General features: G+C 38.1%; 1 protein-coding gene across 2 annotated transcripts in view; it reads left to right on the top strand.

Annotated features, from left to right (window-relative positions):
* The window catches only part of PHKA1 (phosphorylase kinase regulatory subunit alpha 1), a 126539-nt gene that overhangs the window by 37809 nt on the left and 67035 nt on the right, over window positions 1-21695 (top strand). For both annotated transcript variants that reach the window (XM_045191249.3, XM_024555291.4), the window contains exons 9-11: window positions 12781-12834; window positions 18509-18631; window positions 21201-21296. In XM_045191249.3, the coding sequence (XP_045047184.2) occupies window positions 12781-12834; window positions 18509-18631; window positions 21201-21296 (273 nt within the window). The remainder of the gene's footprint in view (window positions 1-12780; window positions 12835-18508; window positions 18632-21200; window positions 21297-21695) is intronic.

The following is a 21695-nucleotide window of genomic DNA, read 5'->3' as shown; positions in this document are numbered from 1 at the left end:
GACTTCAGATTCTCAGCGTATATTCCCAGCAGTGGAATTGCTGGATCAAAAGGCAAGTCCATTTTTAGTTTTTTGAGAAAATTCCATACTGTTTTCCACAGTGGCTGCACCAGTCTGCAATCCCACCAAGAGTGCACTAGGGTTCCCTTTTCTCCACATCCTCTCCAACATTTGTTTGTTGATTTGTTTATGTTGGCCACTCTGACTGTTGTGAGATGGTACCTCACTGTGGTTTTAATTTGCATCTCTCTGATGGCTAGTGATGCTGAGCATCTTTTCATATGTCTCTGGGCCCTCTGTATGTCTTCCTTGGAGAAGTGTCTGTTCAAGTCCTTTGCCCATTTTTAATTGGGTTGTTTGTCTTCCTGGAGTGGAGTCATGTGAGTTCTTTATATATTTTGGAGATCAGGTGTTTCAAGGTTCTTAGGATATAATCCCAGCAATGGAACTGCTGGGTCAAAAGGCAGTTCCATTTTTAGTTTTCTGAGGAAATTCCATACTGTTTTCCACAGTGGCTGCACCAGTCTGCAATCCCACCAACAGTGCACTAGGGTTCCCTTTTCTCCACATCCTCGCCAACACTTGTTGATTAATAATGATAGCCAATATGATACATGTGAGGTGGTATCTCATTGTGGTTTTAATTTGCATCTCTCTGATGGCTAGTTATGCTGAGCATCCTTTCATATGTCTATGCACCCTCTGCATGTCCTCCTTGAAGAAGTGTCTGTTCAGGTCCTTTACCCATTTTTTAATTGGATTGCTTGTCTTCCTGGAGTTGAGTCATATGAGTTCTTTATATATTGCAACCTAGTATTTTGGATATCTTACCTAAAATCCCACAGAGCTAAATACTGATATTTAAGTTTCAGTAAAGAAATGAGTTATCATACTTCCCTCCAACACTTGGCTCTTCCCGACAACTTTCCAGGTTGTATTTGGTGCGTGCGTGTGTGGGTTTGTTTACTGGATATACTTCAATGGGTTTCTTCTCTACTCCCCTCATATTTATAAGCTTTTTCTCCAGAGAACCTGAAACCAAGTCAGTGCCATCAGGGTTATGGTCCTCCCCATGGCAATGGCTGAATTCATCCCTCGGCTGTGTCACAGGAATGCTGTGGATGTTTCTCTCTAGAGCTGAGGATCAAGATCCTGTGTATGTGTGTGTGACAGAGGCATAGGCAGCAGCAGCAGAATCGTTTTGTAAGGTCCTAGTGAGTCTCTGCTTTTAGGGGTGTGACTTCACCATCCCACATAGTAATGGCTCTTCCTCCACAAGTCACTACCCAATGCACCAGTGTATTGAACAGACTCTCCAACCAACCTCTGTCTAGAAAGGGAGCCAGCAACTGGTTAAAACACAACAAATGTTCACAAGGTAAGAGTCATTCCCTTAGGCATAATGTCAGTCACATCCTGCTTTGGAATTGAGACATGTGCTGCAATCTGAGACGCACAGATAGGTCCAGGTGGAGACACATGATTGAGGACTACTTTAAGGAGGCCTCCTGTCGCTGTATGTCAGTTTGCTAAACTGACTTATGTGAGTCAAATCTTTAGCAGAGGCTTCATAAGACTCACAATGCAGCACAAAGAAGAGCAGTTGAAAGCACAAGCCAGCCAGCAGGCAGTAGCTCAGAGTGCAGCCTACCCGTGCGCAGCAGAGCTAGTTAGGAAGCAAAAGCAAGATAAGCAAGAGGCCCAGTGGTAGTGGACAGTACCTTAATGTCCTGCTCACAGGGCCAATTGCTGTGGTAAGTCCACAGAGACAGGATGGACCCTTCACCCAAAATTTGGTTTGGATGTCAAGACTGATGACACAGGTACCAAGAGAGTGTGAAAAGTTTATTACTCACGTAATGAGGCTTTCTGGGGAGAGCAGGGAAGGCTCTCAAGCAGGTTCAAGAATGGTTTGAGATACACTTGCAACCAATATAAACTAATACTGAATGTCCACTGTAATTTAAAATGAAAAAGAATGGCTTGAGGGAGCAGAGAGAGGAAACTTGGCTTTGCCGGTGGTAAGAGGATGATGAACCTGGAATGAGTATTCCATACAGGTTAGGGTTTGCATCGTTTGAACTTCCTGCTGGCCCCACAGAACAGTGTACCTGGGCTTTCTTATCGGACATAGGCAGGTCAGGGAAGAGGGAGTGGTGGGATTCTCTTATGGAACAGTGTTGTGTAAATGCAAGATGTTTCAGCACAATTTAGAATTCTTATAACCCTTAGAACGAACCTTCTTGTATTGTTTTAGCTTAAGCTGCTTTTCTGTAGATAAGCATTTATCAAATTGTGGCCCTTTAAATATTATCTAAAGTGGCTTAGAATTATCTTGGTTCATCAACAGAGAAACTGTGTAGAAAGAGAAAAGACTGTTAGCATTAAAAAATAAAGTCTGACACTGTCTACAAGATAGCAGACATAATTACACTATCTGCTGAATAATGTGGGGTTTCTTAATAGTTTTCCTATTCCAGGTGATTACTGTAGCACACAAAGACTGTAATAATAATAACAATAATAATAATAAAAATTAACATTTATTGATCACTAACTGTGTAGAAATTACAATCCATATTTATGTCCCTATTTAATCTTCATCACAACTCTATTAATGTAAGTGACAAAATAGCATTTTTTTGCCAGCTCTGCTGGGATTCCTGTGGCTATCTCCATTCTAGTGACAGAAAAAGAAAAGAACACGGTGCGGGGCACATGGAGACATTTATGGGCTAGGCTCAACCTGGGCATGCATTCCTCCTGCTCAGCTCATTGCAAAAAATTCACACGGCTACACCCAGCTGCCATATAAAAGGAGAAATGTAGTCCATCCAGAAGAGGAGAACTTGAAGGTTGGAAACCAGCTAACAATCTCTGTCACCACTGTCCTGTTCATCGCTATCCCCATTGTTAGAGTAGGGTTTGGCACATAGTAAGTCAGCACAAATATATCTTTTGAATAAAGTGGTTTGAGTTTTTTGGGTAAGTTATGGAGATTAGAAACATATAGGACTTGGTTAAGCAATGGGTTCTTAGATTCAACACCAAAAATGCAAGCAACAAAGAGGAAATTGGACTGTAAAATTTTTAAAAAATAATTTCTTCTACAAGAAATACCATAAAAAGGTGAATACGCACCCCAAAGAAAGAGAGAAAATATTTGGAAATCATATATTTGCTAAAGGTCTAGTATCCAGAATATAGAAAGGACTCTTACAACTCAACAACAAAAATACAAATGACCCAATTAAAATTTTTGATAAAAAGATTTGAATACACATTTTACCAATGAAGATATACAAATATCAAAAAAAAGACATGAAAATATACTCCATATCATTAGTCACTAGGGAAATGCAAATCAAAACAACAATGAGATACCAGTGCACACCTGCTTAGAAGGCTATAACAAAAGAAATAACAAAATAAGGATATGGATAAAGTGAAACCCTCATACACTTCTGGAGGGAACATAAAGTGGTTCTGTCTCTAGAAAATCATTTGGCAGTTCTTTAACAATTTAAACATAGACTTCCTATACTGCCCAGGAGTTCCCCTTCTAGGTATATAACCCCGAAACTTAAAACCAGAGGAAAAAAATCATGTGAATGAAGCATTACAAAAGCAGTAATATTTTAAGACAGATAATATTTCAGGCAGATAATATTTTAAGGAGGAAAAATGGTCAACTTTATTAAATATTCTTCATAGATGAGGACAAACAAGTGATTATTGAAATTGATAATATGGAGGTCATTGGTAACTTTGAAAAAGAGATTAAAAGAGTGGGAAAGATTTCATATGAACCTGAACGAAGTGTATTAAGGTGATAATGTGATGGGAGGAAGTGGGCGTGGATAGACATTTTCTTTTGAGATGGTTGGTGCTAAAGAGAGGAGGGGAGAAATATGGGACTATAGCGAGAGGAGGATTTGATACCAAAAGTACATTTGTAAGAGGATGGATTCTAGTCACATCTGTATGCTGATGTAAATTATTCAATGAAATTGATGAAATAAAACATCAAGGGGATAATTGCAGAAGAAGAAATATTGAGACTGCAAGAGGGGTATTCAAAGCACTAGTAGACGGGATTTACAGTAAATCTGCAAGAGTTAGCCTTACATGAGGACAGGTAATATTTATACATTGTACAGAAGAGAAGGAAATAATCATGGTATAGTTATAAATGTGGGTAATATGGTGGATTTGCTGAGGAAGGCATAAGGACATTCTCCCTTGATGCTTCATTTTTTTTCAGTTAAGGATAAGATACGGTTATAAAATGTCAGGAGTGAGGGTGGGGTTTTGAGGAACTGAGAGGATAAGTATTGATTATTCATTTTGAATAATGAAAATCGGCACATAATACGAAAGGATTGCTGATTTGAGATAATGTGGTCAAAAACTTAAGGTGAGGTCAGGCAGCTCAGTCTTGTAAATTTCTACAGCAGCATTCGTCACTTGCATACAGGAACAGAGTAGGTGCACAGCTAGATTGAAGAAGGGTTGTAGTTTTGCCAAGAAATTACCATAGTGGAAAGTAGGCAGGGAGATGAAAGTTTATGAAAATGAGTGATAATAATAACGGACTATGAACTATAAATTGGTTAGGAATGAGGAGATGAGAAATAAAAAGGGTGATTAATTGTGAGATGTAGTAGAGTTCATAGATTGGAGTTCAAAGTTGAACAACTGTTGGAGATGTGTGTGAGGGAGGCACTTTGGCAGGAAGAGTACTCGCCTGTAGTTCAAGATGTACATCTTAAGATCAAGATTTAAGAGTTGGTTCAATTTGGGAGAATGTCACAGTCTAAAGCATGAGCATTAAAGGTAGTGGCTTAAGCGTGATGCTAGTAAAATATCATAGGATATGAGAACATGAAAGTTTTGCAAAGCCAAAATGTTGGGTTAATATACACATGGATGATAGATGTTGAAGTTGCCAAAACTGTGACAGGAAATAACTGAGAAGTTAAAGTTTGTAATGAGTGAAGGAGAAGACGTAAGGACGGGTATCACATGATATTGAACTACAAATGAAATCTGGATTCTGAAGGAGAAAGGAGCAGAAATGGTTTGGAAGCGACAATAAGGAGAAAACCAGCCACCTCCTCTGCCTCGACTCTCTGGGGGATCTGAGGAAAACTAATGTTTACTTAAGATGACTGCAGGAGAAGTGATTTCCTCAAGGCATAGCCATATACCATTTATGAAACAGAAATGAAAGAAGTATTGAGAGAAGAATTTGAAGCTACTGGAAAGTTTGTTAATGATAGACTATGGGATACAGAGGGCAGAAAAGAAGGGCTTTTGAAGATGGGGAGAGTTGGGTCTAATTTTGTTACGTGTAGGACAGTATGTGCACAGGGGCCTAGGTAGTAATGGGTAATCTGCAGGGTAGTGACTGAAGTCACAGTGATGAGACAAGACAAACTTTGTGATTGTAGGGCAGTCTGGGAGGTGAGTAAAGCCCTCCTGACTGGTGATTGCTTAATTAAGATTGACCTTGAACCCAGAAGAATCCAGAAACACCAATAGAAACCCACTTCCTCTAAATATCATATAGCCTGCATGACGATCCAGTCTTCTAAAGATAGACTAATAAGGACATCTAAGAGAGTAAATTTGAAAGGAGAGGAGTGTGTTTGCCCTGAAGTGTGGGTATGTATGAAAACTATCATCACTGTATTCTAATGCTGGGAGGTTGCTATTATAGACATATGGAGCTGTGTGCTATTTTTGGACCACTCGAGATGCCTGAACACAGATCATTCATCATAGAAATGTACACTTTAAACCTGTACAATCTTACTAGCCAATATCACCTCAATAAATTTAATTAAAAATAAAAGTGTTGGCATCAGGTTAGTGAGTGCTTCTTGGGAGGAAACTCAGATTATGAAGGGAGGAAAACAAGTTCTGGATCTTGCACCCAAGTATAGGTACTGGATTCTGTTCATTTCTTGCAGGTTCTGCCTTTTCTTCTTTTATTCTCCTTCTCTTTCTTATTCCTGAAGAAAGCACTTTACTAACACTGGCATTGTATGAGTATGGCTTCCTTCAAACCCTGGCCCTGGAAGAGAATGAAAATTCACCTTCTCAAGGGTTAAGAGAAAAATATAATGGCTTGGGATTTGTTTGAGAGGGTACTTTTGTTTTAAAAATAGACATCTTTGGAACTCAAAAACATTTAAAAGATGGAGTCTCTTGACATGGTATCTGGTGCCTGGATTAAGAGAATTCTGTGGTGCAGTGGATAGAGCTGTGTAAGGGACATCAGGACACCTGATTTCTAGCTCTCATTCTGCCATTTGCTCTCTATGAGGCAGCTGGTATGTTGCTTTTACTTTCCTGGGACTCAGTGACCTTGTCTGTAAATTGGAGGGCTAGACTACATCATCTGTGAGACTCTGTGTATTTTGCATAAATTCAGTGTTGCCTGATTGTTTTCTTACTAGTTGTAAAATGCATGCTTTTCATTCCATGGGATTTGGCGGGTGACTTTCTACTGTTCATAAAATTTGGAATGCCTGTAGGATATCTTGGCTTTCTTTTACTGGGTTGACATTGTTTTATTCTATGGCCCCAAAACAATTTATTTAATTGACTTTGCTATGTGGGGCTTTATTTCATGTTACAGAGGGAAAAAAGAAACCTTTTTAGGCTTGTCGTAATTTAAGAGTATTGGACTACCTATGTCCTTTTCCAATTTTTGAACATTAATGGGAAAAGAGAGGTCACAAACACTCTCTTGCATTGTTCAGTTTGTAAGCAAAAATACTTAGAAAATTTTTCCAGGGTAAGTTTATAGGTGATGATTCTGTGCTACTGCTCACAGAAAGGGCGTGGTAAATAGTGAATGATGGCACATGTAGATGCTTTTTTGGGTTTACTTCTTGGTCTCAAGTGAAATTTTCTGTCATTACTTTTTCAAACATGTTTTCTATCCCTGCTCCTCCTCTTCTCCTTCTAGTATCCCTATTATATGGATATTATTATGTTTCATGTTGTGCGGCAGCTCCCTTAACCCCTCTTCATTCTTTTAGAGTCTTTTTTCCTTTTCTTGCCCTTTCTGGGAATTTTTTTCTACCTTGTCCTCTAGCTCGCTCATTCAATACTCTGCTTCATTGAGTCTGCTTTTAATTCCTTCTACTGTGTTCTTCAGTTCTGAAATTGTGTTCATTTCCTCATGGCTCTTATTGATAGTTTCTATGTCCTTTTTCATTCTGATTATTTCACAGTAAGTTCTTTGTAGCTTCCCTGTAGTTCTTTGTAATTCTCACTGAGCTCATTGGACTTCCTTATAACCATTGTTTTGAGCTCAATGTCTGATAGCTTACTTGCCTCTGTTTCATTTAGCACTCTTTCTGGGGATTCCTCCTTTCCTTTCAATTGGGGGTTGTTTCTTTGTCTCCCCATTTTAGGGGAGACTCTTCTTGTTTGCTTCTACTTCTTAAATTGATCTTATTTGACTCCCTGTGTTTGGGGTGTGAACTTCTATGGTATCTGACCTGTGTTATTCAGTGGTGCAGTTTCCTTGATCTCCTGAACTTGATGCTTTTAAGATGCCCTTTATGTCCTTTATGTTGGATCTCTGGATGTCACTGGGTTTTAATTGTTGTTGGGTCATTCTTTGGTGGGTCCTTCCCTCCAGGTGGTTGACTGAGGGTCACTCCACCTACCACGTCTTGTATGCTTTTGTGCAGCTACTGCCAGAACAAAGCCACAAAGCCCAGGAAACAAACCCACACCTGCAAATATAACTCCCACGAGCAATCCCACTATAAATAGCAAATGAACCAGTATTAATAAGGGTGTAAAGAGATTAAGACCATTATAAGAAAGGAGAGTGAATATGAGATGACCTACTGAAAGAAAAATGATTTTGAGAGGGCATAGGGAGGAACCTTAATAAGAGTAGGGAATTGGAGCAATGCAAAGAAAGAAAGTAAAATTTACATCATGAAAAGGGAATGAAGAAGGCAGAATGGGGTAAGAGAAGGGAAGCATATAGTATTAGGTTTAAACAGAAATTAAAAGAAAATAAAGTGAGAGAGAGAAAGAAAAAGGAAAATAAGTAAATAAATAAAATAGGAACCAAATTGGAGAAAGATACACCCCAGCACTATCAACAACAAATGAGCTAAAATTAATATAGATAGAATGGGAGTGGGAGGGGAAAAAGAAAGAAAGAAAAGCTTAAGAGATGTCTAGAGGAAAGGGAAGTGATTTTGAGATGATAGAGGGAGAGGGAACGCTAAGAGAGGGGAATGAAAACCAGGCTAAAACAGGGAAAATTTAAAACTTGAGATGAAAAGAAAAAGAAAAAAGAAGAAAATTGGACAGGATGAAAGAGAAAAAAAGAAAAAAATAGGCTAACAGGGAAAAATTAAAATTTGAGACTAAAAAAATAAGAGAGGGGAACAGTAAAATTTGAGATTCAAAATACAAAATAGTGAAGATCTAGAGATAAAATTGAAAAAATCCAACAACAACCCTATCCATAACTAATGAACAAAGATTGCTAAAGGTGGAAAGAGAATGCTGGTATTTTAGGAGTGGGAAAAAGAATGTGAGATGACTGTTGACAAGAAAATTGGTTTTGTGAGGCTGGATAGGGGACAAATATTAAGATTGCGGAATGGAAACAAGTTGTAGCAAGAGAGAAAACAAAATTTAAAATGAAAATAATAAAAGACAAGAAGAAGGTAAAATGGTGTAAGAGAAGGGAGGAGCAAAATATGTGAATTGAAATAAACTGTAATATAAAATCTAGTGACTTCATATGCACAAACTTGAAGGACAAAAAATGAATGTTGCCAAGCTATGCAGGAAAGAAAATATCACGAATCATGGAGAAGACCATGATGGATTTCGTCTCAGTAGCATCTAGTATTTACCACTGTCTTTTTCTTTTCTGGATCCGCCTCTGGTGATGTCAGATCGTGACCTTGTCTAGCCTTAGGCAGCCTGTTTGAGACTACCAGGGATCTACTGTCTGTGGCTGACTCCTTCAGTTGTTAGTCTAGTCAGTCTGCACTCAGTAGTCAGGCTTAAGCAGCACAGGGCGGGACAGAATCCCTCCTGGGGTCGGGGCTATTGCTTCCCCTCAGACTGCTGCCACTCGAAGGGGAGTGGTCTGCCTGAATACCATAACTACTGCTGTATGGGGGATGACTGAGCACCAGGAACCTGGCAGCTACTCTGACTTCTCTTCCCAAAGCCTCTGTCCCCAGTCTCTCCTTAGGCATCTCTAGCCCACTCTGCCCCCACCCTTTGCCAGAGCCCAGGGTAAGTGGCTGCAAATGAAAATTTATGCGTTGACCTTTAAACGGCTCTTTGCATCTCCAGCTGTCTATCTCTGGCAGAGAGAAACCTTGCTGCTTTTGCAGCTGGATCTTATCTGTGTACATTTCAGGCTCTGGTTTTCTAGGCTGGGGATCCCAGCTTTGGGTTTAGACTCCGCACTTCTCAGGGGAATCCAACTGGCTGCTTAAATATCCCTCTGGATCTTTAGCTGCCACCTCTGGGCACCCAGCCAGCTCTCTGGTATCTCCTCCGATTTCCGTACCAGTCAGGTTTTGCTGAAGCTGTTTCTTCTGTCTGTCCATGGTTATAAGGCTTTTCTCTCACTATTGTTCAGTTGTTTATTCTGGATGATTTCCCCACAATTTAGTTGTACTTCCAGATTGGTTCTGGGAGGAGGTTAGTGTAACTTCCACTCCTTTGCCATCTTGGATCTCCAAATTGTTATTTTTTTAATTATTGTGTTTGTATTGGTGATAGGTTGGCACATGTAGCTGTTGCAAAAGATGTATTTCATTTTTATTTTTCAATTACAGTTTATATTCAATATTATTTTGTATTAGTTTCAGGTTCATAGTGGTTAAACAATCATATAATTTACAAAGTGTTCCCCCTGACATTCCCAGTACCCACCTGGCACCATACATAGTTAGTATAATATATTCCCTATGCTGTATTTTACATCCCCATGACTATTTTGTGACTGCCAATCTATAATTTTCAGTCCCTTCACCTTTTCCATCCAGTCCCTCAAACCCCTCCAATCTGGCAACCATCAGTCTGTTCTCTGTACCTATGAGTCTGTTTCTATTTTATTGTTTATGTTGTTCTATAGATTCCACATATAAGTGAAATTATTTGGTATTTGTTTTTTTTTTTGGGGGGGGGCAATTTTTTTTTAATATATTTATTGATTATGCTATTACAGTTGTCCCATTCCCCCCCCAACTCCACTCCATCCTGCCCACCCCCTCCCTCCCACATTCCCCCCCTATAGTTCATGTCCATGGGTCATGTATATAAGTTCTTTGGCTTCTACATTTCCTACACTATTCTCACCCTCCCCCTGTCTATTTTCTACCTACCATTTATGCTACTTATTCTCTGTACCTTTCCCCCCTCTCCCCCTCCCACTCCCCTGTTGATAACCCTTCATGTGATCTCCGTTTCTGTGGTTCTGTTCCTGTTTTAGTTGTTTGCTTAGTTTGCTTTTGTTTTGGTTTTAGGTGTGGTCGTTAATAACTGTGAGTTTGCTGTCATTTTTACTGTTCCTATTTTTGATCTTCTTTTTCTTAGGTAACTCCCTTTAACATTTCATATAATAAGGGCTTGGTGATGATGAACTTCTTTAACTTGACCTTATCTGAGAAGCACTTTATCTTCCCTTCCATTGTAAAAGATAGCTTTGCTGGATACAGTAATCTTGGATGTAAGTCCTTGTGTTTAATCTTGTGTAATGTAATGATGATGTGCCTTGGTGTGTTCCTCCTTGGGTCTAGCTTCTTTGGGACTCTCTGAGCTTCCTGGACTTCCTGGAAGTCTGTTTCCTTTGCCTGATTAGGGAAGTTCTCCTTCATCATTTGTTCAAATAAATTTTCAATTTTTTGTTCTTCCTCTTCTCCTGGCACCCCTATAATTCGGATGTTGGAACGTTTCAAGATGTCCTGGAGGTTCCTAAGCCTCTCCTCATTTTTCCGAATTCTTGTTTCTTCATTCTTTTCTGGTTGGATGTCTCTTTCTTCCTTCTGGTCCACACCATTGATCTGAGTCCCAGTTTCCTTCGCAGCACTATTGGTTCCCTGTACATTTTCCTTTGTTTCTCTTAGCACAGGCTTCATTTTTTCATCTACTTTTCGAACAGATTCAACCAATTCTGTGAGCATATTGATAACCAGTGCTTTGAACTGTGCATCCGATAGGTTGGCTATCTCTTCCTCGCTTAGTTGTATTTTTTCTGGAGCTTTGAAGTGTTCTGTCATTTGGGCCATTTTTTTTTCTTTTTTGTCTTGCCGCGTCTGTTACTTTAAGGGGCGGAGCCTTAGGTGTTCACTGGGGCAGGGTAACACTGGTTGCTGTGCTGTGACGCTGTACGTGGGGGAGGGGCCGAGAGGGAGCAATGGTGCCCGCTTCACTCTCCTCCGATTTCAATCTTTCACTCTGATACCCACAATCGAACTGGGCCCCTCTGGTGCTGGTTCCCGAGTGGGTGGGCTTGTGCACGCCCTAGGTGCCTGTGGGTCTCTCAAACGACCTCTCCCGTGAGGCTGGGAGTCTCTCCTGCTGCTGCCCCAACCCCCAGGGGCGTTTTCAATCAAAGGTTTGAGGCTTTATTTCCCGGAGCTGTAGCCCTGGGTTGCTTGGTCTGCTTTGCTCCCCGCCGTTCGTCCGGTTTATCTATGTTCGAATGTGGGGCTGCGGTGTGCTACCCGCACTCTGCCTGCCCCGCTCTCCGCCACTCCAAGTCCGGCCCTCTCGGTTTATCTGCGCGAACGTGTGGCTGCAGGGTCTGCTAGTGCTCGGGCTGCCTGCCCCGTTCGTCCCACACTCTGCCAGTCTCGGTCCTGCCACAGCCACGCGAGTCCTCTCCACCCCGGTGCCTGTCTCCGCCCCTCCTACCGGTCTAGATGAATGTTTATTTTTTATTTCCTTGGTGTCGGACCCCCTTGCCGTTCGATTCTCTTGTCAGTTCTGGTTGTGCGAGGAGGCGCAGTGTGTCTACCTACGCCGCCATCTTGGTTCTCGGTATTTGTTTTTTAAGACTGCCGTATTTCACTTAGCATAATAGCCTCTAGGTCAATCCATTTGGACCATCCATTTGCTGTAGCAAATGGTAAGATTTTATTCTTTTTTATGGTTGAGTAATATTCCATTATATATGTGTACTACAGCTTCTTTTATCCACTCATTTATTGATGGACACTTGGATGCTTCCATAGCTTGGCTACTTTAAATAATCCTGCAATGAATACAGTGGTGAAAAATTAATTTAAAATCAATTAAATCCATATGATTGGTGTGTCATTTAAGGCCACTCTTTTCTTGTTGCTTTTCTGTCTGGAAGATCTGTCCACTGATGTCAATGTGGTATTAAAATCCCCTACTATGGATTACAGGAACTACTGTAAAGGACACATGGACAAAATCAAGGGGGAGTGTGGAGGTGGGGGAGGGAGGTGGGATTGGCTGGGGTGGGGTGGAGGGATGGAGAGAAAAGGCATACAACTTTAATTGAATAACAATAAATTTTTTAAAAATGATCGATAAATTAACAACAAAAAAATCCCCTACTATGACTGTATTACTGTCAATCTCTCCCTTAATATGCACCAAGATGTGCTTCATATATTTAGATGCTTCTATATTGAGTGCATAAATATTTATAAGGGTTACAGCCAATGATGTATTTCTGAATAATTTTATGGCTGAACCAATGTGCATACTTCTGACCTTTTGTCTCTGCGTTCCCAGGGTCGTTATGGTTGCTGTCGCTTTCTTCGAGATGGATATAAAACTCCTAAAGAGGTAGGTTCCTTCTCCCCAAAATGATTCCAAGGTAAAATGTTCACTACTATATGCAGCCTCATTCAGAAAAAATACTTACCTCATTCATGGTACTTAAAATAATCACTAAATAGGATAACAATAACTGATGAACTACTTTTGTTGGGCTTAGTAGCCAAGTTCTGTTTGTCATCTTTTCCGAATTAAATAAAATAGAGGAAGTATAGTTCTTCCAATTTTTGCAGCTGGTTAGTTTCAGGTTAGATGCTGAAATCAGTGGATGAAAGCTTAGGCAGAAGTACAGTATTTGTATAGTCTCAAAGTATCTTCCCCTGAAATATTTAATAATGATATAGGGTAAAATCTTTGCGTCAGATCTTTCTGGCTCCCTTCCACATTTTGCAGTTAGTTAGTTCTAAACAGTTCATGATCTCGGAAAATTAATTTCCTTTTGTGACACTTGTTAAAAGTTTTCATTGGGTCCTGGCCTGGTGGCTCAGTTGTTTGGAGCATCATCCTGTGCACCAAAAGATTGAGTTCGATTGCCAGTCAGGGCACATACCTAGGTTATGGGTTCGATCCCTGCACACAGGAGGCAACTGATTGATGTTTCTCCCTCTCATCAATGTCTGTGTCTGTCTCTCTCTCTCTCTATTCTCTCTCTATCTATCTCCCTCTCTCTCTAAAATGAATGATCATGTCCTTGGGTGAGAATTGAAAATTTATGGGGAGAAAAGGCATACAACTGTAATTGAATAACAATAAAAATTAAAAAATATATATATATATTTTTAAATTTCTCCTTGGAATTATCAATTAAGAAAATTAAGTATTTTTAAAAAATATTTTTTATTGTTATTCAAGTACAGTTATCTCTACTTTTCCCACCACCACTCCCCACCCCCCCAGCTATCCCCACCTCCCACGCTCCATCCTACCACTTATAGGTGAGATCATATGGTATTTGTCTTTTACCACCTGGCTTATAAAAAAAAAGAAAGAAAAGTATTATTAACAGGAATAAATGATCAGTAAGAAGCACTTTCACTGACAATGTAAACATCATTTAATGCTTAGATTTGCTGGTTGAGAGCCATTATAATAATTTTTTTAAATCATTGAGCTCAACTCTTGTGGTCTACTTCCTTTCTTAAATTTTATTGTTTAGCTCTGTTGACTTCTGCCCCTACCAATCTACTAAAATTATGCTCTGAAACATCATCATAATCTATTAAGTGACTGATCCAATAGCCTTTCCTCAATCCTTATTCCATTTGACTTCTCTGTAGCACATCAGTGTTACCTACCCCTATGTATTCTTGAAACTCTTTTCTTATTTTAGTTTTCACAACATTGCACCATCCTAATTCTTTTCCTCTTTCTGTTCTTCACTCACCAAACTGTGAGGGTTTTCCAAGAATCTGTTCTTTGGCTCTTCATTCATTATATATAGGTACTGCTTGTATAATTTTTGCTTCATGTATCAACTCATGAGGATGTTTCCCAACCCTCATCTCTTTTTGTTTCTTCATAATTTTTTATTATAGAGGTATTATCTTGTTATGATCTTAGAAAATGCAGAAAAATTGTACTGAGGGAAATGTCATTTAGAATTTTTTTAACTTTATTTTTATTGGTTATACTATTACAGTTGTCCTTGGTTTTCCTACTTTGCCCACCTCCATCTAACCATCACCCTCCTTCCATCTAACCATCACCCTCCTTCCCTGAGCCCATCAGCACACTGTTGTCTGTGTCTATGAGTTATTCATCTATGTTCCTTGGCTGATCCCTTCACCTTCTTTCATCCAGTCCCCCTCCTTTCTCTCCTCTGATAGCTGTCAGTCCATGTATCCATACCTCTGTTTCTATTTTGTTCAACAGTTTATTTTATTCATTAGATTCCACATATAAGTGAGATTATGGGGTATTTGTCATTCTCTGACTGGCTTATTTTGCTTAGCATAATACTCTCCAGGTCTGCCCATGCTGTTGCAATGGGTAAAATTTCATTTGTTTTTATGGTTGAGTAGTAGTCCATCGTGTAAATGCACCACAGCATTTTTATCCACTCATCTGCTGATGGGCACGTGGGCTGCTTTCAAATCTTGGCTATTGTTGTAAATAAGGCTGCAGTGAACATAGGGGTACGTGTATTCTTTTGAATTAGTGTTTCAGGATTCTTAGGATATATTCCCAGAACTGGGATTGCTGGGTCAAAAGGCAGTTCCACTTTTAGTTTTTTGAGGAAACTCCATACTGTTTTCCACAGTGGCTGCACCAGTCTGCATTCCCACCAACAGTGCACTAGGGTTCCCTTTTCTCCACATCCTTGCCGGTACTTATTGTTTGTTGATTTATTGATGGCAACCATTCTGGCAGGTATGAGGTGAGTATCTCATTGTGGTTTTACTTTGTATGTTTCTGATGGTTAGTGACATTGAGCATTTTTTCATGTCTGTTCGCCGTTTGTGTGTTCTCTTTGGAGAAGTGTCTATTCAGGTTCCTTGCCCATTTTTTTTTTAATCTGGATTCTTTGTCTTCCTGGTGTTGAATTGTATAAATTCTTTATATATTTTGGAAATTAATCCCTTATCAAATGTATCATAGGCAAACATATTCTCCTATACAGTGGGTTCCCTTCTCATTTTGTTGATGGTTTCTTTTGTTGCACAGAAGCTTTCTAGTTTAATGTAGTCCTGCTTGTTTATTTTTTCCTTTGTTTTCCTTGCCCTAGGAGGAATATTGGCAGAAGTATTGCTTAACATGAGATGTTGGATATCTTACAGCCTATGTGTTCTTCTAAGATTTTTATGGTTTTGGGACTTACATATAAGTCTTTTGTCCATTTCGAGTTTATTCTTATGGATGGTATAAGTTGGTCTACTTTTGTCTTTTTGCATGTACCCGCCAATTTTCCCAACACCATTTATTGAAGAGACTGTATTTACTCCATTTTATGCTCTTGCTTCCTCTGTCAAATATTAATTGACCATAAAGGTGTGGGTTGATTTCTGGCTCTCTGTTCTGTTCCATTGATCTATGTAACTGTTGTTATATCAGCACCAGGCTGTTTGATTACATTGGCTTTTTAGTATAGTTTGATATCCAGTATTGTGATCACTACATCTTTGATCTTTTTTCTCAAGATTGCTGAGGCTCTTCGAGTTCTTTTTTGGTTTCATATAAATTTTTGAAATATTTGTTCTAGATCTGTGCAATATGCCATTGGTATTTCAATACCAATGGCATATTGGAATTGTATTGAATCTATAGATTGCTTTGGGTAGTTAGGACATTTTAATAATGTTAATTCTTTCAATCCATGAACACAGTGTATGCTTCCACTTTTTTGTATCTTTATCAATTTCTTTCTTCAGTGTCCTATAGTTTTCTGATTACAGATCTTCTACCTCCTTGGTTAAATTTACTCATTTTTGTTGTTTTTGCAATAGTAAATGGGATTGTTTTCTTAGGTTCTCTTTTTGATAGTTCATATTGGTGTATAAAAATGCCGTCAATTTCTGAATATTATTTTTGTATCATACTACTATGACAAATTCATTTGTTAGGTCTAGTAGTTTTTTGGCAAAGTCTTTAGGGTATTCTATGTACAATATTATGTCATCTGCAAATAATGAGAGTATTACTTCCTCCTTTCCAGTTTGGATGCCTTTCATTTCTTCTTGTTGTCTGATTGCTGTGGCTAGGACTTCCACTACTATGTTGAATAAGAGAGGTAAAAGCAGACATTCCTATCTTGTTACTGATCTTAAGGTAAACTCTTAGTTTTTGCCCATTGAGTATAATGTTTGTTGCAGGTTTTCATACATGACTTTTATTATGTTGAGGTATGTTATGTCTATTCCCACTTTGCTGACAGTTTTTATCATAAATGGTTGCTGGATTTTATCAAATGCTTTTCTTGCATCTATTGATATGATCATGCAATTTTTATCTTCATTTTGTTCATATGATGTATCACATTTATTAATTTGCAAATATTGTACTAATCTTGCATTCCTGGGATAAATCCCACTTGATCATGGTGTATATGATCTTTTTAATGTATCACTGGATCCAGTTTGCTAATATTTTGTTGAGGATTTTAGTATTTATGTTCCTCAGGGACATTGGCCTATACTTTTCTTTCTTTGTAGTGTCTTTATCTGATTTTGGAATTAGGATAGTGCTGGTTTTGTAAAAATTACTTGGAAGCCTTCCCTTCTCTTGAATTTTTTGGAATAGTTTGACACGGATAGGTTTTAGATCCTTGAATGTTGGTAAAATTCACTTGTGAAGCCATCTGGACCAGGACTTTTGATTGCTGGAATTTTTTTGATTACTGCTATTTTATTAGTTATAATCAATCTATTCAGGTTTTCTGATTCTTACTGATTCAGTTTTGGAAGACTGTGTGTTTCTAAAAATTTATCCATTGAGCCTAGTTTGTCCAATTTGTTGGCATATAGTTGTTCATAGTATTTTCTTATAGTTCCTTGCGTTTCTGTGATATCAGTTGTTACTTCTCATTCATTTCTGATTTTGTTTGTTTGAGTCCTCTATCTTTTTTTCTTGATGAGTCTGATTAAAGGTTCATCACTATTGTTTATCTTTTCAAAGAACCAGCTCTTGGTTTTTTAAAATCTTTAAAATTTTTTTTATTCTCTATGTCATTTATTTTGCTCTGATCTTTATTATTTCATTCCTTTTACTCTCTCTGTGCTTTGTTTTTCTGGTTCTTTTAGGCTTGGGTTAGACTGTTTGAGATTTTTCTTGTTTCCTGAGGTAGGCCTGTAATGCTATGACCTTTCCTCCCAGGACTGGTTTCACTATGTCTCACAAATTTGGGGTTGTTGTGTGTTCATTTTCATTTGTTTCCAGATAATTTTTTATTTATTCCTTGATATCTCATTGATAAACCATTCATTATTGAATAACATGGTATTTAGCCTCCACGTATTTGGATGTGTTTGAGTTTTTCATTGAAGTTGATTTCTAGTTTCATGTCATTATGATCTGAGAAAATGCTTAATGTGTTTTCAATGTTATTGAAATTGTTTAGATTTATTTTGTGTCCTAACATGTGGTCCATACTTGAGAATGTTGCATGTACACTTGAGAAGGATGTACATTTTGCTGCTTTGAGATGAAATGTTCTGTAAATATAAATTAAGTCCATTCAGTCCAGTGTCTCATTTGTGGTCACTGTTTCTTGATGATTTTTTATCTGGAAGATCCATCTATTGAGGATGGTGGGGTCTTAAAATTCCCTACTATGACTGTATTGACTGTATTACTGTCAATGTCTCCCTTAAAGTTCACCAAGACTTTCTTTATATATTTAGGTGCTCCTATATTGCATAACCTCATCTCTTGCTGTTTTCTAAACATTTCTGTTTGTATTTTCTGCTGCTATCTAAAAATTAAGAAGTATAAAATCAAACTCAAGTTTGTTAAAGATTAATCTCACTTCTTCATACACCTGCCTGTAGTTTCATTATCATTCCAGTTCTAGTAGTTAGAAGTCACATCACAATGTACTTGCTAAGGCAAAGTAGTAGTATGTAAGTGATCTGCCTTCTCTGAAGTAAACTATCACTAGTGAAAATTTATATTGTAATACCTCTGATCTAAAGATGTATATATGACCTTGGAGTGATAAGACAGACCATGTTTATTATGCTTTTACCAGGATCCCAATCGTCTGTATTATGAACCAGCTGAGCTGAAGTTATTTGAAAACATAGAGTGTGAATGGCCATTGTTCTGGACATACTTTATCCTTGATGGGGTCTTCAGTGGCAATGCAGAACAGGTAATGCACTGGAGAAAGAGCTTTTTAGTGCAATGTTCTTATTATGTCTTCCTCTTTCAGTTAATGGTTTTGCCAACCCTGTGCCCAAATGGAAATCTTCCTTAATAAGGAGGAAATAGAGTTGTCTTTTAGAGACTAATAGTTGAGGGCACTAAGTTTTAGGATTTGGAAGGCTTGGATATTGCCATCACTCAGATTTTGCTTTTAACAAATTTGGAAAGCAAAATAGCAAGCCCTGTCTACTTACCACAGTCATTACTGGTACTCAAATTTACTTCCTGACTTTGTATGTATTTTTAAAAATAAATCTTAGATATGTTGTTCTCACTTTAGCCAAAAATAATAATAATAAAAAAACCAACATTCCACTTATACCTATCTCCACCCCCCAAAACACAGTCATCATTGCTTTTTTTTAGCTACGTGAATAAAGTAGTTTAGAAACCATCATTGGAAAACAGTGGGATTTATAAACTAAGTCAAGTAAATTTAGTGTCAGGAATTCTACAATTTGGCTGTGGGCTAAACTTGGACATAAATCCAATGTAGTTGGAAGTCACTTGTACTTGGCTACCTAAAATACAATTTTGGTAGGGTTACACTAAAGTTTCACGGGCCAGCCCTGGCTGGTGTGGCTCAGTGGACTGAGCACCAGCCTGCAAACCAAAAAGTCACCAGTTCAGTTCCTAGTCAGGGCACATGCCTGGGTTGCGGGCCAGGTCCCTGGTTGGGGGAGCAACTGATCGATGTTTCTCTCTCTCTTTGTCTCCCTCCCTTCCCCTCTCTTTAAAAATAAATAAATAAATCTTAAAAATTATTTAAAAAAATTAAAAAAGTAAAGTTTCAGGGGCCACAAGTGGTATTTACTCTAAATTTTACTAAATTATAGTGTCCATTTTGAACAAGCAAATAAGATAAGCAATAATAAAAATAACCTGCCCCATTTTCATCACCCTGATTTTATTCTAGCATTTTTATCAGTCCTTCTCAAATTCTACAAAATTGTTTATCAAAATCTTTGGTTGCTCAAAAAAAGATTCATTTATCAAATATGCCTACTAAGTATAAAGCACATTTAGGTTATTTGAACATGGGAGCAAGAACAGGTTGGGAAGACCTGAAAAAATATATATTTGGCTTTACTACTGACCATGGAGTAATCCAAGTATTGTCATTGACTTCTTCAGTTTCTCTGTGTACACAATGAGAATTATTTCTCTAAAATTCTTTGAATTTCACAGTAAACACAAGTTGTAAGTGGAAGTTAGAATCAGTTAAGCTATAATGAGACATATGTTTCTTAAAAATCACCATGCTCTGCGTATTTGAAAAATAAGAAGTATAAGGATTATGGGAAAATAAGGTTGGGGCACACATTTATAAAGTTGGGTCAAAAGTACATACAAAATGATAGGACCCTGATAAAAACAGTATTACAGTTTATACAAGTTAAATGGTTAAGAAATACAATAGATATGACCCTTATGCTTTGAAAATACATGAAATTTGCTTCTGTATATGTGCACCTACATTTCTACCAGCTCATGCTGGCTCCCAAGTCCACCACCTTGTGTGCCAGAGGAAGAGAACAAAAGACAGCTAGCAAAAGAGAGGAAATATTAAAAAAAAACATAGAACAAAGAGGAAGACTAAAAATAGACTGAGAAGAAAGAGGCGGAATTGAAGAGAAAGGAAAGCACAGAGCCATTCAGCCAGGGTGGCCTGGAGAAAAGAGCAGCTCAGGAGTTAGGAAGCGATGGAAAGGGGGTTTATCTGAAATCAGATGGAAAGTTGTAACACCACAGACAAATGGTGTGGTTCATTGTCCTCTTGAGATATGTGTACATATATGTTTTGTGTAATCTTTCATTACTCAGTTCAGCTAAATGTGTTCTCAGTTGAAATTGTGCATGAGCGTATGTGAAAGTCATGTTATGCTCAAATTGTTGCCTAATATATCAAATGCATTGGAACAAAGTTCTGTCTTCAAAATAATTGTTATAGAAGAACTGACTGTATTTTTTCTACCATCAATTATAGTGGGTTTTTTTTTTTTTTTTACTTTTTATGTATTACTAATGTACAGCAAATTGTTAAACAACAACAACAAAAAACTTGACCATAACATAAACTTAATTTGGCAGGTAAGATAGAGTTTTAAAAGCCAGTACTTATAGAGTGAAGAAACTGTCCTTAGGGTAGTACATAGTAGATAAAAATAGGCCTGTGGAGGCAGGCTTACTTGGACTCAAATCTGGAGTTAACCTTGCATTTGCTGTGTGATCTTCCACAAATTCATAACCTCTTAGAGCCTTAATTTCCCTCTAAAATGTTTGTAATTATACATACCTCCTAGGATGATTATTAAAATAAAATGTGTTAAAGCATGCAAAAGTCCTAGCATACTATCTGGCCTACAATAAGCATTTAGTAAATGCTACTTACCTTTCTTCTCATTTTTACTAGGTATATGTGTTCCTTTTTCAATAGGACCTTCTTTGGCTACAGCCCTTGCCTAGATTGCCAAAGGAAACTTTCTCTATTTTTTTTCCCTTTCTTATACCTACAGGTTCAAGAATATAGAGAGGCTCTTGAAGAAGTCCTCATCAAGGGCAAAAATGGAGTCCCACTTCTGCCAGAGCTGTACAGTGTTCCCCTTGACAAGGTGAGCAGGACAGTGCCTGAGCGTGGAGCTGGGAGAAGAGGAGAAGTACCCTGATAGGACTGCCTCCTTTGAGTCAAATAATTTTTACCATCTTCTGATTTTCATATTCTGAAAGTTTGTCTTCAGATATAGGACAATAAAAGTAGAATTCTGTTCCCTTGAAAATAAGTGTTTAAAGCAGTCTTTGGACATTGTTGCACAGCAAGACAAGGGTAAGACCAAATCTTAAGGTGGTAGTTTCAAGGCTATATACATATACTCAAAATCACCATGATTGTTATAGTAAATATTTATGACCTTTTTATATATCAACCATAACTCAATTTAAGAAAATAAAATTAATTGCTCAGAGATTGATTTTCTAAAAAGACCAAAACTTAAATTAACTTGGAGAATGAT

The sequence above is a fragment of the Desmodus rotundus genome, chromosome X (genome assembly GCF_022682495.2).
Source record: "Desmodus rotundus isolate HL8 chromosome X, HLdesRot8A.1, whole genome shotgun sequence".
Lineage (NCBI taxonomy): Eukaryota > Metazoa > Chordata > Mammalia > Chiroptera > Phyllostomidae > Desmodus > Desmodus rotundus.
The sequence above is the reverse complement of the archived record's forward strand: the minus strand, read 5'-3'. Positions and strand labels throughout refer to the sequence as shown.